We start from the raw sequence: 20,624 nt of genomic DNA, 5'->3' as shown, positions 1-20,624 counted from the left end.
CTAAACAAAGGCAATGGCACGGGGTTAGAAACGTAGTCCCCCAGAACCAATCAGTACTTACTGTGTGCATAAGTTGAAACATTGCACTGTGCCTGGTGAATATGCACAAGTACTGCATGTCAATTAAAAAATTTACTTAGATGCTTAAGGAGATAGTAAGGTTAATTACAGTGGTTAGATCATTACATGCTACGTGTATCAAATCATCACACCGTACCCCATAAATTTCTGCAATTCAAGTACTATGTTTTTTTAAATATGAAAAAAAAATGAGAGTTCTAATTGATTTACATCCTCACCTGCACTTGAGTGTTGTGTTTTGTTTTGTTACATTATGTTCATTTGCCATTCTGGTAAGAGTATAATGGTGTGTCCATTTTCTTTAAATTGAGACAATTGTACATTTATATGTATTAGGGTACAATGTGACATTTTGATGGATGTACAGATTGTATAATATTCAACTAAGGGTAAGCATATGTTTTCCCAAAAATGTATCATTTCTATGTGATGAAAATTTTCAAAATCCTTTCTTCTGCTGGGTGCAGTGGCATACATTAGTAAGCTCAGAAGCCTGGGAGGCTGAGGCAAGAAGATCACAAGTTCAAAGCCAGCCTCAGTAACATAGCAAGACCCTGCCTCAAAATAAAAAGGGCTGAGGATGTGGCTCAGTAGTAAAGTGCCCATAGGTTAAATCCTTGATACTAAAACCAAAAATCCTTATATTATAGGCATTTTAGAGTGTCTTTCCTATCCCAACAGCTCAGGAGGCTGAGGCAGGAGAATTGTGAGTTCAAAGCTAGCTTCAGTAATTTAGCAAAACCCTATGCAACTTAGCAAGATTCTGTCTTTAAATAAAATATTTTTTAAAAAGGCTAGGGGGCTGGTGCTGTAGCTCAGTGGCAAAACACTTGCCTATCATACATGAGGCACTGGGTTCGATCCTCAGCACCACATAAAAATAAATAAGTAGAATAAAGGTATTGTGGAAAAAAATAAATCAACATATAAAATAAAGGCATTCTATCCATATATAACTACCCCCCCCAAAAAAAAAACAAACTTTTTTAAGGGCTGGAAATGTGGCTCAGCAGTTAAGTGCCCTTGGGTTCAATTTCCAGTACTCGCCCCCCATCCACCCACCTCCCAAAAAAGACTGTCTTTCCTAAATCAAAGGTTTGGACTTTTGATGAAGTCCAGTCTGCCATCTTCTCTAATGGTAAGTGGTGTTTAAGGGATGAAATACAGGTTGAGTTTCTTACGGGTATTTTCTCGTCATTTTCAGTTTTGGGGGTGAGGATGCATGTGGATGTCTAATTGTTCTAGCAGTATTTGTTGAAAAGACTATTCTTTTTTTCATTGAATTGTCTTTGAACTTATGCTAAAAACATCACTTTGTCTGTTTCTAATTTTTTTTTTTTTTTTTTAAATTTTTGAGACAGAGTCTCACTAAGTTGCTTGGGCTGATCTTGAACCTGTGACTCTCTTGCCTTGGCCTCCCAAGTTGCTGGGATTGCTGGTGTGGCCCCCACATTATGTGTTTCTGGCCTCTTAGTCTTCCCTTGGTCATTGTGTCTGTCCTTTACCACTGCCACACTGTCTTAATCACTGAGGTTTTGGAATGTCTTAAAGTTGTTATTTTCCAACTTTATTCTTTTTAAAAACTGCTGTGGCTTTTCTAGTTCCTTTACCTTTTTATATAAATTATTGTCATTGTCTACAAAAAAAAAGTCTTGTTGATTAAAATTGCGTTGACTCTACAGAGCTTTTCTAGTTCCTTTACCTTTTTATATAAATTATTGTCATTGTCTACAAAAAAAAAGTCTTGTTGATTAAAATTGCGTTGACTCTACAGAGCAGTCTGAGGAGAATTAATAAACTGGACAATATTGAGTCGTCCAGCATATGAACATACTCTCTTATGTGTGTAGGCCTTCTTTGATTTATTTCATTCATTCGTAACTTTGAGCATATAGTTAGTTAACTACACATAGTTTGTTAGATTTGTACCTATATATGTTCGTTCTTTATGTGCTGTTGTATATGACACTTTTTAAAAATTTCCAACAAGTTACTAATATATAGAAATAATTTTGAGTTTTGTATATTGACCTTGTGACCTATAAATTCATTCACTTCTTAATTCTAGAAGCTTTTTACCTCTTATGTGGAAATTGGCCCACATGAGAACAAGAGGCTATTACTCAGCTTGATATATATAGCAAGGGCATCAGCTACTATTATTTGCATTTGACACAGACTCAAAGGGGGAATATAAATACTTTGGGAGGGGGAACAGGGGGAGATCTGAGGTATTTATTCCCTGGTTGGAAGTTGTTGTATAGAGAAGCTAGGAAGAGGACTAAACAGAGGGGAGGTACACTGTGTGATTGGTTACGGGAGGATACTGTTCTTTCACTTCTTATTCCTAAATTGGAAGTAGAGCAGAAAAGCCAAAGCAAAAAAATTGAAGCAGTCAGTTATTGATCAGAGATGGTGGTTCAGAATTTTATATTTATTTGTTTTTCACAGGGCAAAAAAAAAAAGATTATAATATACACATGACTATGTCCCCTGGAATATGGGATCTAACTAGCTATGGAAATCAGGGTGAAAAGAGCAGAGACAGGAAGTGCTATTCAATACAGTTTTCTTCTGTTGTGCTATTCAATACAGTTTTCTTCTATTAACAGCATTATGTCTACTTCCTACAAGTATTACAGTTTATTTACTGTTTTTACCTCTTTCATGTTAGATCTTTCTTCCAAATGTCTTTGGCTATCTGTTCATATTAAGATTCAGTAAAATGACTGTTAGAAGTATACGTGGATAGGGCTTGTACCAGTTCTACTGTTTTCACCTCTACTTCTTGCTTCTGAGATTCTTGGTACCATTTCTTCCTGAGCCTTCCCGGGGCTTTGCTACCCAAATCATCCTACGATGACATCTTCTGCAGTCACCTATTATCAGCTTTTCTTTTTTCTGCCAGTTATCATTTATTCATTTATTTTTCATCTTCTAAGAATGAGTTGTCATCTTTGGCCCTGTCTCCTCACCTAATCTCTTTGCCCCTGTTGATTTTTATATTTCTTATTCCCTTCATGTAATTGTAGTGTAGAATTTGTATTTATGTGGGATTTGGCCCTTGTTCATTTATGTATTCATTCTCCCATTTGGAATTTTCTGAACAATTCATCTTCCTTTCTAGCCTGAATGCTCCGCACCCCCCTCTTTATTCCACTGGCTAGTATTGAATAGGAATGGAACAAGCGAACATTGTCATTTTATTCCTATTTTAGGGGGAAAGAATTTAGTCATTCTTCATTTATTGTGATGTTTAATTCTAGGATTTTTTTTTCCTTTGGGTGAGTATGTAAGATCAAGGAAAATCCTTTCTCTTCCTCCTTTGCAAAGTATTTTTTGTTATGGACATTGATATATGATTAATTACACTAATAGACTTTTGAAGGTTGAACCAGCCTTGAAGTCCCAGAAGTAATCCCAATTGGTTACAATGTATTATCCTGTCTGTCGCTGAATTTGATTGACAGTGTTATTTATTTTTTTAAAGATTTTTTATGTCTTGTTTTCTTGATTAATATTGATCTGCAGTGAGTTTTCTTTTCATTTGTCTTGTTTTTCTTCTAATGCTTTAGCCTGGTTTTGATGTCAGGATAGCCTTACAAAGTGAGTTGGGAAGTATTCCCTCCTCTGTTTTCTGGAAGAAATTGTGCAGAATTGGTATTATATATTTGGTAGAATTTTTGCAGGAAAACAAACAATGTAGACCAGGAGTTTGGTTTTCTTGGAAAATTTTAAACTATTAATATAGTACTATTTGGGTTCTCTGCTAACTTCTTGAGTGGATTTTGGTATTTGTGAATTTCAGAATATTGTTTTTTCATGCAACTTTTCAAATTTGTGGGCACAGATCATATGTAGTATTTCCTTTTCTTAATGTGTTTGTTGTGATACCCTCTCTTTCATTTCTGATATTGATCTTTTTTTTTTTTTTTTAAGGTACTGGGGACTGAACTCAGGGTACTCTACCACTGAGTTACTTCCCCAGCCTGTTTTATTTTTTTATTTTGAGACAGAATCTTGCTGAGTTACACAAATTTGCAATCCTCCTGCCTTAGCCTCTGCTGGGATTACAGGTGTGCCTAGCTAATACTTTGTGTATATGTATGTCTCCTCTCCCCCTCCCCACCTCTGTCTGTCTTTCTCTTTTGTCCAGAGGTTTGTGAATAAAGGTTAACTAGAGATTTATTGATTACATTGTTGTGTTGATCAGTTTCTCATCATGATTACCAAAATACCTGCAAGAACAACTCAAAGGAGAAAAGTTTGTTTTGGCTCATGATGTCAGAGATTTAGCCCATAAACCCCGACTACATTGCTCTGAGCCCTAGGTGAGGCGGCACATTGTGCTGGAAGGGTGTGGTAGGCAAAAAGTGCTCCGCCTATTGCAGCCAGGAAGGAGGAAGGGACCATAGGGAATAAGATGCACCCTTGAAGGACACACCCTCAGTGACCTACCCCTTCCAGCCATGCCTCCTGCCCACAGTCTCTTCCTACAAGGATTAGGTTGTAGCTTTCAAAATCCAAGCATTTCACATTCCGACATTAACATAAGAACTCTTGGGAGACAGCTCATTATCTAAAGCATAATACTGATCATTTCAAAGAACTAGCTTTTTATTTTCTGGATTGTTTTTCTGTTTTAAATTCCTTTGTTTTTTACTTTAATTCTAGTGTTTTTTTCTTTTTTTAATAGTTTTTTAAAGTGGAAACAAAAAGTAATGATTTCTTCTTTTCTTTTTGGGGGTGTTGGTACCGGGGATTGAACTCGGGGACACTTGGCCACTGAGCCACATTCCCAGCCCCATTTTGTATTTTATTTAGAGACAGGGTCTCACTGAGTTTGCTTAGTTGCCTCTCTTTTGCTGAGACTAGCTTTGAATTCACAATTCTCCTGCCTCAGCCTCCTGAGCCACTGGGATTACAGGTGTGCACCACCATGCCTGGCTGATTTCTTCTTTTCTAATATAAACACTTTAATAACGCTATTAATTTCCATTGAGCACTGCTTTAGCTGCATGCTACCAATTCTTTTATGTTTTATTTAGTTCAGAATATTTTCTTATTTAAGTATAACTTATTTGATTCATGTTTTTTTCTTGGGGGGGGGAATACCAGGGATTGAACCCAGGGGCACTTAACTACTTAGTCATATTCACAGCCATTTTTTAATATTTTATTTAGAAACAGGGGTTTGCTGAGTTGCTGGGCCCTCACTAAGTTACTGGAATCCTCCTGCCTCAGCCTCCCAAATCTCAGGGATTACAGGCATGTGCCACTGCAACCAGCTGATTCATGAATTTTTTAAAATTAAAATTTATTTTTTAATTGATACATGAAAAATATAAAAATTTCACACATTAGTGGGGTGCCAGCGTAGACATATCTAACACCTCATGTGAATTTTTAAATTTCAAAATGTTATTTAATTTCTTAATAGTAGTACACTTTCCAGATATCTTTCTGCTACTGATTTCTAGTTTAATTTTGTTATGGTCAGAAGACAGCTTTTATGATTTCTGTTATTTTAAATTTGCTTTTGGAGATGTAACTCAATGGTAGGGCACGTGCTTAGGCTGGAGATGTAGCTTGGTAGTAAGGTGTGTGCTTAATGCACAAATCCCAGAATTCAGTCTTCAGCACCCTATGTCCAATTTTTTTGCTGTTAAATTTTGTTTATAATATGTTTGTGTTTTATTTATTGTAATAGTCTATTTTGGTGAGTGTTCTGTGTCTATGAAAAGAACGTGTGTTCTGCTGTTGTTGGGTGGAGTACTTATAACCGTGAGGTTGGATGAGTAATAATTCTGGTCAGGCCTTCTGTTTCCTTTCTGACTTTCTGTCCTGTCAGTTACTGAGAGAGGTATATTGAAGTCTTTATACATAATTGTAGATTCATTTCTCCTTTCAGTTTAATCTGTTTGTTTCATTTATTTTGGAGTTTTCCTGTTAGATGCGTTTACATTTAGGATTGTCTTATTGGTCACTTGACCTTTTCTCATTGTATGTCTCTTTCCCTTCCCTAGTAAATTCCCTTGTTCTGGAAACTGCATTTTCTAGTGTTAATACAGCTACTATATTTTTTTTCTTGTCAGTAAAGTATGCATAACATAAAATTTAGCATTTTAACTATAATCTAGTTTTATTTTTTTTATAGTGCTTGGACTCAGGAGAACTTCGCTGCTGAGCTACATCCCCAGCCTTTTAAATTTTGCAGCAGAGTCACATCAAGTTGCTGAGGCTAGGCCCAGACTTGTAATCCTCTTGCTTGAGCATCCCAAATAGCTGGGATTATAAGCAAGTGCCACCATACCGGGCTCTAGTTTTCTTTTATTAGTATCTTATGGTATATCTTTTTTTCATCTTTTTAGTTTCAACTTATGTTATATTAAAATTAATTTCTTAAACTCAGCTTATGAAGTTTGACAATAACAATGTTTTTTTAAAACAATATTTGTTAGTTTTAGGGGGATATAATATCTTTAATTAATTTATTTATTTTTATGTGGTGCTGAGGATTGAACCCGGGGCCTTGCCACTCAGTGCTTTACCACTGAGCCACAACCCCAGCCCAATGACAATGTGTTTTAATTGGTATATTCAGACTACTTTTAATGTGGGAACGACTATGAAGTCAGCACAATGGTCCTTTTTCATTTTTAGCTTCCTCATCTCTTTTTTTTTTTTCTTCTTCCCCCTCTTCCTCCTCCTCCCTCTCCTCGTCTTTTTCTTTCCTTTTTTTTTTTTTTTCTTATTTTTTTGTTTAAGAGAATGGGTCTTGCTGTATTGCCCAGGCTGACCTTGAACTCCTGGTCTTAAATAATCCTCCTGCCTCAGCCTCCTGAGTGCTGGGACTATGACATCATAGACAAACCACTTTTTTAACATCATTGTGGCTATGTTTAGATACATAGGACTTCACCTTGGAGTGGCAGAGGGAAAATGCGAAAGCAGCTTGAATGATGGGAACGTGAGGAAGCTCTGACTCATGGAGCCCACTACCAGTTCCAAGAGATGAAGAGGCCTGGTGGCCATGTGGCCTCTGCTTCCTGGTTTATTTGTGAACTTTCATTTAGTGTGCAAAACTTTAACCTGCTGGGGAAGTAGGCACAGACCGGCAGCTCTGTGTTGTGTTGACGTCCTGTCCACTCAGCACCTGGCTCAATTCAGCTCAATGTCGAGGGCAGCGTGAAAATGCACTAAGTCATAAGTCATAGTCTAGGTACCATATTGATTGTCTAGAAATGATCAGCATTTTTATACAACGAAATTTGTAGAGGCTGGGTTGGCTCTACAAAGTAGAATGCTCTCCTAGCAGGTGTGAGGCCCTGGGTTCCCTCCCTAGCAACAGGGTGGGAGGAAGAAAAGAAATTTGTAGGTAAATATGTAGAGAAACCACTGAAGTGAATTGTAAGCACTTGCTTCTGAGGTAACTCAGGTTCAGAGGACCACTATTTTTTATCCTAAGTGTTTTAGCACCATCTGATTTTTAAAAATATATTTTTAGTTGTAGATGGATACATTTATTTTGTTTACTTAGTTTTTTTTAATGTGGTTCTGGGGATCAAACCCAATGCCTCACACATGGTATGCTAGCACTATACCACTGAGCCACAACCCCAGCCCTGATTTTTTTATATATATACTTATTTTTTAGTTGGACACAATATCTTTATTAATTTATTTTTATTTGGTGCTGAGGATCGAACCTAGGGCCTCGTGTGTGTTAGGCAAATGCTCTACCACTGAGCCACAACCCTAGCCCCCAGCCCTGATTTTTTAAAACTATGTATGTAAAGTTGAAAATAAGAAAAACAAAAAGCCTACCAAATAAATAGTCTTCCACTGAGTTACTCAAAAAACCTCCCAACAGTCCTCTCTAACTAAGCATTGGAAGTGTGTGTTGCCACGCAAACCTGGTGGCCACCTGCAGCACCCCACCTCATTACCCTTCCCAGGAGCTATTCTCTCTAGTGGTTATGTCCCTTGTGAATTACTGAGATAAGTTGAAAAATTAACCCAAGAAAGAGGCCATTTTTAGGTACAAGTTCATTTCCACCAAATAAACTTTTATTTTTTAAGTGAGAGAGGAGGGAGGGAGAGAGAGAGAGAGAGAGAGAATTTTTTTAATATTTATTTTTTAGATCTCGGCGGACACGACATCTTTGTTGGTATGTAGTGCTGAGGATCGAACCCAGGCCGCACGCATGCCAGGCGAGCGCGCTACCGCTTGAGCCACATCCCCAGCCCTCCACCAAAGAAACTTTGACAAATATTTTATAAACCCAAACAATTAACGTCAATATCTTTAATATCTATAGTTGATTTTACCATCTGGATCAACATATAGTCATTTTTCTTTCTGGAAAGTTGTCAGTAAATTGATGATGTACCATAATCCATAAATTTAAAATGAAGGAAATACGGATTATTTTTCTGTTTTTGTCCAGAGCCACCTCTTCCCCATAAACCACTCTGTTAACCCTTAACAACAAAATGGTAGGAGAGATATTCCAGTTTCTTCTTGTTAAGGACCTCGTCTCATTTGATGGCCTGGACATTGACTATACCTGAAATGGGCTTGTTCCTTTCAAAGGGATGGGTGAAAAATTATAGGAGCATTTGTGATTGTTTGGATCAAGAGGCTAAATACATACGTATAGTTTTACATGCCAAGGGTGGAAGCCGCCAAGGCCATGCAGATAGATGAGTGGGTAAACACAGTGTGGTGTGTGTCTTCAGTGCCTTGCACAAGAAGTCCCAACATATGCTAGGACATGGATGGATGCACCACAAGGGCATCACCCCAAGTGAAATACCTGTCACAAAAAGACATCCAAGGAAAATGCCCATGTAATGTGGCCTGCTTTGCTTGTGAGTTGACTTGTTACAGTTATTACATGCAACTTCATCAAATTCACTATTTTAACTATTAAGAAAACTAGTGGCTATTCTGTTTGGTTTAAAATGCTAGAATGTGGAGCTGGGGTTGGGCTCAGCAGTAGAGCTTCACCTAGCACGTGTGGGGCGCTGGGTTTGATCCTCAGCACCACATAAAAATAAATAAATGAAATGAAGGTGTGTGTCCAACTACAGCTCAAATAAATAAATAAACAAGTAAACATATATATATATAGTGGGTGTGTGTGTGTGTGTGTGTGTGACAAATAAATAAATAAACATATATATATATATATATATATATATATTAGTATGTGTGACGTAAGGGCAAAAGTACAACACTGAGGTTCACAAGACAGTGATGTCACTCTGGTTCAGAGGCTGTGTTCCTACGAGCCTGAATGTCCACCATGCCTTTGCACATGGGCAGGGAATCATGGATGGATGGGCGAGGACTGAACAGAACTTAACTGGAGAGATGAAAGCATTCTATATAGTGATGGGTTGTGGACTACCCAGGTGTGTCCATTTGTCAAAATTATATGGGTATGTAAATTTTACCTTAAAGAAAATAACTAAAAATAACCAGAGTGGTAAGTAGGTAGAGATGGTGATGAAACAAGAAAGGCACAATTATTGCAGTTGGGTGGTGGGTGGTTTATTACACTGTTCTGTTCACTTTGTACACATGCGTTTGAAGTTTCTGTAATAAGATTTTTTAAATTTATTTTTTTAAATATTTTTTTAGTTGTAGATGGACACAATACCTTTTTTTTAAGATAGGGAATTTTTTTTAATATTTATTTATTTTTCAGTTTTCTTTTTATGTGGTGCTGAGGATCAAACCCAGCGCCCCGTGCAAGGCAGGCAAGCATGTTACCGCTTGAGCCACATTCCCAGCCCCACAATATCTTTATTTATACATTTTTATGTGGTGCTGAGGATCGAACCCAGTGCCTCACACATGCAAGACAGGCTCTCTACCACTGAGCTACAGCCCTAGCCCCTAAGATTTTTTTTTTAAAGCAGTGTTACATCCTGCCATATTAGAAAGTCAAAAGATAATATTTAGAATTCGTAAATCAAGAAATGACAAAATAAACACTATTTATAAATGTTCAGGTGAATAGGAATGAAAAACAGTTTTAAAAACATCAGAATGTTTGTCTTTGGGGATCAGAACGTGCATGTGGGGAGTGCTGGAATAGGGAAGTCTGTTTTGTTCTATAAGGCTTTGGTATTGTTTTGTTTTGAAATCTTAAGGTGTATTTCTTTGATAAGATACTGTATTCATTTTGTGGATTACCACATTGTTTTCAAGGAAAATATCCATGTGATCTTACATGAATGATTAAGACATTGTTTATCCCTGATAATTTTGGCAGTATGCCCATTATTTCCATTGTCCAAAGGCAGTGTTTAAATTTGAATTTGTATTTCATATGAGTGAGGCTAAGAAGTTTGACGGCATGTGGTTTCTCCCTGTCTGTGCTCCTGCCCCCCTGCAGTTTGGGTCTTTACACCATGGCCAAGAGTGATTATAAATAAGCTTCTATCATAAGTGTCCTTTACTGCAATTAGAATAAAATTCAGATTGTTAATCAAGCCTACAAACCAGGCCCTAAGTAATTTAAATGGTTGGACTTGTGCTAGGTTCTCCTGCCCCTCTCCCCCTTATCACTGTCAGCCTTGATGGCTTTCTTTGTACACCTGTAGCTCATTCAAGGCCTTTATATCTGCTGTTCCTCGTGAGACTGGCTGCTTCTTATCATTCAGGATCTGATTTAGCTCAAACTGAATTCCTGAGAGAGGCTTTCCTTAGCTGCCTAGCTAGAGTGGTTTCCTTCAGCCATCCTCTGTCCAGAGCAGTGACCTCATAGTATAGTCTTCAGACTAGAAGCTTGAACATCACTTAGAGGGGGTCTTGTTTGTATTTGGGAGAAATGCAGAGTCTAAGCCCCCATAGACCCACTGAAGCAAAATATTCATGTTAACAAGGCCTCCCTGGGTGACTACACTTGATCTTCCAGAGGTCCTGATGGTGAGTACACCCACACACTAGTTTGCCTGGCGACAAACACTAGTAGGCTTCTTGGTTCCTCAGGGTCATTTGGTCTTTTGTTTACCTGACTATTACTTCCCCCACTAGATTGTAAGCTCCCCAAGGGCAGCACCTTGTCCAGTGCATCCACTCCTAGTTCCCCAGCACTTCAGTGTCCACCTGGTACACATTCAGTGAGCATTTGATGGATGAAAGAATAAATGAATATAATGGCAATTACTTTGTGTTTTTTAACATAACTATACAGTAAAAGTGTTTACAGCTCTTGGTTGTAGAACTGGGGTTATTCCTTCTCTCAACATGGTTATTCTGAAGGGGTTTCACTCAGCTTTTTTGAACATGAGTACTTTTAAACCATTAATCTTTATTTTTTAGGCAGTCTATCTTCAAAACTAAAGTTTAGGTTTTATTAGAGTGCCTCTCAATTGACAACATCAATAACTGTTTTCTTTTTGGTATTTAAAAAGCACGTTCATTCAGAGTTAAAATAACCTTCAAAGGTTTTTATCTAAAGTAAATATTAATTTGACATTTGTATCAGGTTTTATTAAACCAGAATTAATCCTTTTTAAACTAAGAACATAGCATTCTGAAAAAAAAACTGTTAAATGGAAAATTTGAAATGTAACTTTAAAAAATGATGGGGCATATAATGTATCAGTTTTACCTTTGAGATATGGTTCTAGGGAAGACCTATAGTTGCTGATACTGTCCTGCATTTAAAAGTGTGTTCCCAAGATGTCTTTTTTCATACATAACCTGATAAATTTTGCCAGGAAACAGCTCTTCCATCTTCCATGGAAGACCTAAAATGGTTCAGCCATTAGCTCTCCATCCCCACCCCAGGTTTGACAATGGCTTCAGGCATCTTGGGTAGTCTCATTAGGGGTTGGGGAGTGCTCTAGCACCTAGCAGTTCAAGGATGCTGTTGAACACTCCTTCCAAAACAGCCCCTACCAGAAGGAATCCCTAACCCAAAGGTCAGTGGTGCTGCTGACCCTGGCTCAAATTGAGAGAGGCTCCTGAAAATGACGACGACATCAGAAAAGGAATAGATAGAAATGAGCCACTTAAGAGATTCAGATGGGTATATTGGCAGTTTTAGATATGTTTCTATGCAATCCTTGTTTTTAATCAGATGCAATACTGAAAATTAGGACTGGCTCCCTCTTTGGGTAAATCACTCTGAACAAAAGATATTTAAGAATTTGGCAACTTAGTTGATTAAGAATTGGATAACATTCTCAGATAATTTTACATTTTTAAAAATAGGGAATCTCAAATATAGGGTTACTGGTTTTCCTTATTTTACAGATGGGGTCGAGGATTTGGTCTTTTGGGTTCCATTTTTGGAAAGGATGGTGTATTAAACCAGCCAAACAGTGTCTTTGGACTTATATTTTATATACTACAGTTATTACTTGGTAAGTATTTATACAGCAATACAAAAATAAGTTTGTTATGTTCACTCAGTACTTTGTGCCCTTGCCCTAAGTGTTTTTATAGTAAATAAAAGCATATGTTAATGATAGAACCACTAGCTCGATCCATATTTTTGTGTTGTGAAATGTGATTCACCAGAATTTCTACAGTGCTTACGTTGAACTCAGTGTCACTTGGTGTTTGTTTAATCATGGAGAGCAGCATCTCATGGTGTCCCAAACCAGCTCCATTTAAGGCAGTCGTGATCCAACATTCTTCCCTGTTAACATTTTTTCTTATTTTATTATTGACCCAGTAGCTGTTTTAAATATCCTGTATCAAGAAAGCATTAACAGTAAGCTGCACCCACACCTCCATTGCCTTCATATACCTGCTGTTTGCACTGTCTTCTGCTGTGTGCGTGTATGGTGGGGGGCTGCGGCCAGCCGTGCATGTGCCAGGCCAGCGCTCTGCTGCAGAGTACCCCAGCCCTGTCTCCTGCTTCCTCAGGTGACTCTTCGTGCTCCTTGATTTCCAATGCAGTGCTGCCTGTCCCCTTCGGTGTTTTGCTACTGGTGACATCTGGGTTTCATGCTTTTTATATCGTAAATACTGCTGCAGTACTCAACTTTTTTTTTACAGCCCTCCCTTCCTCTTGGACTCTTTTCCATAATATAAATTTCTAGGCATGGGGTTAATGGGTCAAAAGCATAGAATAGTGTTTGGATTTTAATAGATACTACCAGTTTGCTTTTCCCCTAGTTATCTGGTTTCCCTGAAGCTTCATCAGTTTTCATTTTTTAAAATTTTTTAAAATTTCTAATAGTTAAATATTGTTAGCTATTATTTTAATTTTATTGTATTTAAATTTCCTTTAATTGCCTATTTAATTATGGAGATCCTGATAATAGTCCGTGTTCATATTTGTTGTGAACATTTTACTCCTTTATACTTTTTATGTTTTGTGAATTTTTACTGTATAAATTTTTATAGCTGTAGATTTAGATGCATCCTTTTTTGCCTGCATTTTAATTGTTAATGTTTCATTCCGTGGTCTGCCAGGTCTTCTGTGATTTGATTCATTAAAAATACATTTAACTCTTCCATCTGAAGTAGATGTTATGAGGCAAATTGCAAATTGTGGATTTTTCTGAATGATCCTTTCATCAAGTTTGCCCAGTTCTTTATCTGTATATTTATCCTGCAAAAGTACAAAGACGTTGCACAAAGATATTCATAGCAGTACAGTTTAAAATAGCAAAAATTGGAAGATGCCTAGGTGATAGGTAATGGTTGAATAAATTAGGGCACATTCCTATCAGAAAATTGTATGTATTCATTCAAGGAACAGTAGGTCTGTTTGTAAATCCTGGAAAGCTTAAGGTTACTCAGTGAAAAAAGTAAATTGTGACTTAATAAGTATAGGGTAAAATACATGTTTATATATGTGCATTTAAAAGCATAGGAAAGGATGTGGTGGAGGGGAGAAATTTCACTTTTTAATTCCATATATTTTGTTGAATTTCTGAAGAATATAAAATATAAGCCCAAATGCAAGGGAATGGTTTGTTTTCCCTTAATAGGAAAGAGCCTAAGAAAAGTCTTTGTATCAATTTTTGGAAATAAAGGTGAAATAATAAAAATTCTATATGTAATGTTAATTGGTTAGTTTTTTTTATGCATGATTCAGGTCATATGTATCATGTGTATTACTTCCATTTATGCTTTCTAAGGTCTTTAGACTCTTATGTGTTTGTAATGTCAGTGTCTATCACTGGAGGCACATTTGAAGTTATCTTGCTACTCCAGAGCACACCATCTTCACCCCCACCAAGCCATGTGAGATGCCGCATTTGAGATTTAATTTCTTCGTGGATACACATTCACATGCTTCAGAAGTTCCACTTGGCCCAGTTTCCATGGCCCTGCATCGTGACTGACAGCTCATTGTTGTTCTAGAGTTTCTTTATGCATGCACAGGAAAATATAAATATATGATCTTAATTTTCCTCCCATTCTAAATATAAAAGGCAGATGCTATACATACTGTTCTACAGCTTGCCCTCCACCCCCACTTCTTTTGCTTGACTGATCTATCTTGATAATCTTTGTAAGAAATAACAGTACATTGTGTCTTTATTTTATTTTTTATTTTATTTTTTTTACAGCTGGGAAATATTACATCGCTGCCCCATCATTTATTTAGAGTTATAGCACATTTTAAATTCTACTGGTAATTTCCCCCCCAAGCCACAAGTACCTGGTTACATTATAACAACTTTGTAGCTACTAGCAGCATTGACATTGCATTTTTTTTGTGGTCATTTAATCAGCTTGATCCTAGCTCCCTTTGTTCTCACAAGTCTTGTTGGTAGGCTTCAGAAGAGAGAAACATGGAGAAAGTAAGAAAGTGTTCATGTTGTTCTAATGTTGTTTTATTTATCTGTGTTTCATGGTGCTGGGTATCAACCCCCAGGGCCTTGTGCATGCACGGCAAGCAGTTGACCACTAACACTACAGCCCAGCCTGCCCCTGTCATTTTTAAAACTGACTTCTGTAGGTAAAATTAAGGAGACAAAGTTGGGTTTTTTTTCTTTGAAATCTTACAAGTTTAGCAGAGGTCAGATGAGCAAACTTTTTCAGTAAGGAGCCAGTTTAGGCTTTCCTGGCCTCTGCAGATACCCATCTCTAGCGCGAAAGCACTTATACTCATATAAATGAGAATGGCTGGGTTCAATAAAGCTTTATTAACAAAAGCAGGTGGCTGGCCAGATTTGCCAGTTTCTGGCATAAGTAATTGAACAGCATTTTAGTTTTGAAGAGCCTTAGTAAAGCATCATCATCCAGTTCTGACCAAGCTAAATCCCTATGGTGGAGCTTTAGCCCACGGGTATCTTCTCGTCACCTCTCTTGCTATCAGTAGTCCCCAAGGTTTGAGTCCTCACTGACTTCCTCCAGTCTGCCATCACCTCCTCTTCTTTTCTTGTTACTGTTTGTTAGCCATTAGGTAAGAGGGTGGTTTAATATGCCATGCCTTCTCTGTCCTTGAAAATAAGTGCATCCACTTTTATGTTGTTACAAAATAACAGGGGAAGGTGAGTCAAGAACTCAGGCACATGTCTGTCTTGAGAGCCCTGGTTTAACACACTGCTGCCTTTGACCACATGTGGCCACCTGGCCAACTGTGACTTCCCTTATCCACCAGTCAGCCCATTCTGAAATGTTTATCAGGACCTTTCCCCCTTCTTTAGCAGTATGTTGGCATAGTCATCTCCAATGTGGATTTTTGATAAAATTTGATCTAAAGATGAAAAGCAAATTTTAATTTCCACCAGATGGGGAGCCTGCAGTGAAAGTGCTGTGGGGGTTAGGGGCCACCAAATGTGTACAGCTTGGAAGAAAAAGTTGCTGTCCTGTCCCTATATGCATTAGGAGAGCCAGGGCTGTTGATCTTGCAGATCGGCTTCCTTGCTTCATGTAATGGTGAGATTGCATATCTTCTCTGTGTGCATATCCTTAGCTAAGACTAGCTTATGAAGCAAGCAGTGTTTCATATGAAATGCTGTGAAACTCGCACCCTGTCTGATCAGTATTCATGCACTGCAGTGGACCTCAGGCAACCCCTGGCCTGGCAGTGGGCTCAGCCATGTCTCTCTCTTACAGGCCTAACAGCGAGCGCAGTCGCGGCTCTGATCCTCATGACGTCCTCCATCGTGTCTGTGGTGGGGTCCGTGTACCTGGCCTACATCCTGTACTTTGTGCTGAAGGAGTTCTGCATCATCTGCGTCACCACATATGTGCTGAACTTCATCCTTCTCATCATCAACTACAAACGACTAGTTTACTTGAATGAGGCCTGGAAACGGCAGCTGCAGCCCAAGCAGGACTGACGCCCTGGCCAGCTTTTACTGACAGTCTGATGTCCCGTTCCCATTAAGTTTATTTTGCAGCAGGTTTTTGTTTTTGTTTTTGTTTTTTTAAAATTCTTCACAACAGACTCTCCCTAAGAATCTTAAACTGATTTTTTAAAATACTGTAAATTAGAAGGGGCCCTAGCTATTTTCTGTGTCAATCTTCATTTTAAATATGGATACAAAAAAAAGGACACACGGAGCCAATCAAAGACAAGCTTTAACTTTACTTTGAAGATGTTTCTGAGATAATAAAACATAGCCCTAGCCCCCTTTCCTCAACCGTAAAGTGAGCAACCATTGCTAGTAATTCTTTAATGTGTATGAATTCAATTTCAGGTATAACAAATGTGATCATGACATGAAAATATTTTAGAATAGATACTGTATTAAATATTGCCATGTTTACAATATGTAATATGTTTTTAGCCGATGGATTTAAACATGTAGATTCAACTAGAATCCATTTATGTGATATTTGTAAATAAAAGTAGAAATATTGGATCCATCCCTGCAGAACTTACTGTACAGTTTAGTTGAAGAATAGCAATGAAGAATTGTGAGCTCAATGTTGGCTGGTGAAATAGTGGAAATAGTAAGCCGTGCAGAGCATCTTGTGGAAGTACTAACAGCCGTGGGTGCAGCATTGGCGGCAAAAATAATAGGGTGGTTGGTTCCCTTTCATCTCCCTGCTCTGAGAGGAAGAAACTAAATTGGAATGTTCAGATCATATTTGTGTCTAGTATAAAACTGGATCAGTGTAACCTTACAGAATGTGTCATGTGACCAGACCTTCATGTCAAGGCCTTCAGAACACTAATGGGAGAAAAACTGGAAGTACCAATGTGGTGTTTTTAGGTAAAGCCCTAGAAGAGTTGCATTTTCAGTGCAGATGTTTCCCTTAATATTGGTGCCAGTCAGCCAAGCAGTATTGTGACTTTGGAGTCACCAGTGTGAGCCCCACTGCCCTGGCAGGATTGCTTCTGTAGCTGCATGTTCCTTGTTTCCTTCTACACTGATGACTGCTGGTCACTGTTGTGAGAGCCTGGGTCTGTAAAGGGTCAGTTTGCTGAACTGGGAGAAGCATTACAGGTGGAAATATTTAAAGGGGGAATGCAGTCATGTCATCACTGCTCTTTCTCATAACGACACAATGCAGTAAGAATCTTTCAAGGTGATTTGAATAAGCCCAAATGAAATTGTGACAGTACGCCTCTGTGGCTAACATCCTATATCAGAATGTTAAAAGTGCCTTCTGTCTTAAATCTCAAACCAAATATTTTGTGTGTGGAACCTGGGCAGGAGTGTCCTTCCTTCGTAACTGTGAAGTAGAAAACTTGCACTCTGCAGAAAGGTTCTGTGTGGTCATTTTACTCCTTAGATTGAGAAGCAGCAGTGATGTCTTTGCTTCCAATTTGATTAATCATTATGTTAAAAATAGTCAATTAGAAGAGTAACCTGAGTGCTTTATTTGCCTTCTTTTTGACTGTGGGGACAGGCTCTGCTCTAAACTAAGGTGTGTAGAGTCAGCAGTTGGTCGTTAGTTTACCACTAACTGCCGTAACTGGCACACCATAGATGATCTGGCCCAAGGCAGGGGCAAAATCTGAACAGTTAATGAACTCTTAGTGGGTTTTTAACCCATTTTCTTAAAAGGTATTCAGATTTCATGGAGGCTTATGATTTCCCACGAATGTGAACATTTCAATGCCTGTCTCGTGTATATTGTAGTTGTGTTCGTAAGCAGTTACAGAACTTCAGACAGCACTGAGTGAGTGCCTGGTGCTTTCAGAGAAGCAGGTCCTGTGTTTGAGAGCCGTACAGTGAGGTCACTGGAGCAGTCACTGGCTCTCTTTTAGTGGAAATGGTTAGCGGCTAAGACTTGTGGCAGTGGCACCAGGCAGCTGTGCCAACAAGTCCATTGTGCCCAATTTTAAGCCATCTCTGATCACATTCTGTGTCCGTCAGCAAAGTAGAGTTAAAGCTTATCTTGATGCTGCATTCTGGGAAAGGTCTGCAACCCTTCGTGAGAAAGCTGCAGATGTGCAGCCTGGCCCTTCATGTTTCCCTTGCTTTCCTGCACTTTGGGGAAGCACTGTTTCAGCTATATAAAAACTGTTGCCACATTCCTATGCCCCAGTAGAATTAGGCCCTTTTTCTCACTGAGATGAAAAGGTGCTGCCTAAAGTAACAGCATTGCTGAAGTGTCAGTGTCTCCAATAAGCAGCAGAAACCCTGTTGCACTGTCAGTGTCTCAGCAAGCAGCAGAAAACCCTGTTGCGTGTTACTTGGCTTTTTTTTTTTTTCTCTAGAGGAATTCAGGCTCCCTACACACCTTCTACTCCACCAAGAAGAGGGATACCATATTATAAAATTTGAAGATTGTTAGGATCTGCAGTGTTTAGATTGAATATATAAACAATGCAGCATCATAAACCATCAATGCTGAAGGACAGACTGGGGAAAAAAATTGGTTTTAGTAGTAATTCTATACTTTGTGTTTAAAGTGGTTCATAACAAACAAAAGCCTCTTGTTTACTTAATAGTCACAAATACTTGAGGAAATTAGTATGGTTAAAGGATGAATTCTAGGGTGTTTTGGAGGATTTCATCTGGGTTTTCACAGCAGCTGGTTGCTGTCAGTCAGGGTGAACTTCTGGAAAACTCAGGTTTAACTAGTTGTGTGCCAGAAATTATTTTTTCTTGATAAATACAGCACAGCCTCTCCTCCAGGTCATGACTTCAGAAGAATGTCAAAAGTATTGACTATTTTCATACCAAGAAACAAAGACTCTTCATTTGGTACAAAGGATCTTTAGACCTCTTAAGTAGGATTTAGGACCAAGACCACAGTAAAATTAAAAGTATTTGCTGGCTTTTGTTTGCTTGCTTTATTTTCAAGAGACTGTATATTTTGGAAGTGCAAAGAAATCTTTAGCAGTTACTTCATGACTTTGGCAGGCACCAGCACTTGATGCCAATGAATGATAGGCAGTCTTGTCTTAGATCAGCATTAGACAGATGCCAGTGAAGAAGCCCAGTTCTTCCTGGAATTTACTTGGGGTGATACGCCTGCTCAGCAGCCCTGGTCTTCTGGGTTTCGTCCAACACACAGCCTTGGCGAAACATCTCCATTTAGACATTTTAGGCAGCACTTATGAATCCTAATTTGTGAGAACAGCCCTTTGTAAAACTAAAGGGGCAGGGGTGGAAGTCCAGGCTACTCGATTAAACATCATTTTTTTTCTTTTCTTTCCTTTTTTTTTTTTTTTTTTTTGACAAATTAGCCCAAAAAAGGTGAAATGTTTTGTTATAAATCTGTATTAAGCATGGCCTAAGGATTAGGTGTCTGATCTGTATAGTATGTTCCATCAAAAATATTTATTACTAGTGCTTTATGCTCCTGAGTAAACATTCATTTTAATGGAGTTCACTGGGCAGAATTTCCCCTTTAATATAGATAGAAACATTCTTTATCAAAGATTGAGGACACCATTTTGCTAACTGGTAAATAAAAACAAATGTAAATATGTAAGAATGTTTATTTGTTGCACATAACTTTTTGGTATAAAATAAATGTAGAAGTTATCTGTGGAAACCGGCTGCCCTCGTTCTTACACTACAGGATTAAATTTTTTTTAAGAGAAGCTGAATGAAGTCTTTTTTTTTTTTTAAGTTGTAGATGGACACAATACCTTTATTTTATTTATTTATTTTTATGCAGTGCTGAGGATCAAACCCAGTGCCTCACATGTGCAAGGCAAGCACCCTACTGAGCCACAACCCCAGCCTCTGAATGAAATCTTTTTTTAGATTCAGTAGGAACCTTTAAAGTGTGCTTGAAGTGATGCTGCATGTGACCTCATCTCTACAGGTACACTGATCTGATATCAATTTTCCATGGACTCTAGGTCTTAGGATTCCTGTGGGTTTGTGCTGTATGTGGCTCTCAAGAATTAATGACCAAAGGTGCTGGCTGCTTAGAGTTCTACTGATGTAGGATGCTTAAGCAGATGTTGTACATGGTTTTCCTGGAGCTCACCCAGTAGAGCTTGGCCATGCTTCACTGAAAGAACAGACCTATCATGTGCTAGACCATAAGGGCTCAAGAATTGGACCCTGACCCTAATTTGTAAAACATTTATGTGCCTGTTACATTTAATTTCCTTTAATGTTTTCCAACTAAAGGAACTTTATATATTCTTTGGCATTAAACTGGAACGCAAAACTTGATTCCTTTAAAGATC

General features: G+C 38.2%; 1 protein-coding gene across 2 annotated transcripts in view; it reads left to right on the top strand.

The window, feature by feature from the left end:
• Vkorc1l1 (vitamin K epoxide reductase complex subunit 1L1) overlaps positions 1 to 19,975 on the top strand; it is a 60,269-nt gene extending 40,294 nt beyond the window's left edge. Inside the window, exons 2-3 of one of the 2 annotated variants that reach the window (XM_078023980.1) lie at positions 12,359 to 12,468; positions 16,130 to 19,975. In XM_078023980.1, coding sequence (XP_077880106.1) covers positions 12,359 to 12,468; positions 16,130 to 16,356 — 337 coding nt within the window. In that variant the 3' untranslated portion in view covers positions 16,357 to 19,975. The remainder of the gene's footprint in view (positions 1 to 12,358; positions 12,469 to 16,129) is intronic. The other variant, XM_078023981.1, reaches the window with a different exon arrangement.
• The last annotated feature ends 649 nt before the right edge of the window (positions 19,976 to 20,624 follow it).

Source organism: Ictidomys tridecemlineatus, chromosome 10 (genome assembly GCF_052094955.1).
Source record: "Ictidomys tridecemlineatus isolate mIctTri1 chromosome 10, mIctTri1.hap1, whole genome shotgun sequence".
Taxonomy (NCBI): domain Eukaryota; kingdom Metazoa; phylum Chordata; class Mammalia; order Rodentia; family Sciuridae; genus Ictidomys; species Ictidomys tridecemlineatus.
The sequence above is the reverse complement of the archived record's forward strand: the minus strand, read 5'-3'. Positions and strand labels throughout refer to the sequence as shown.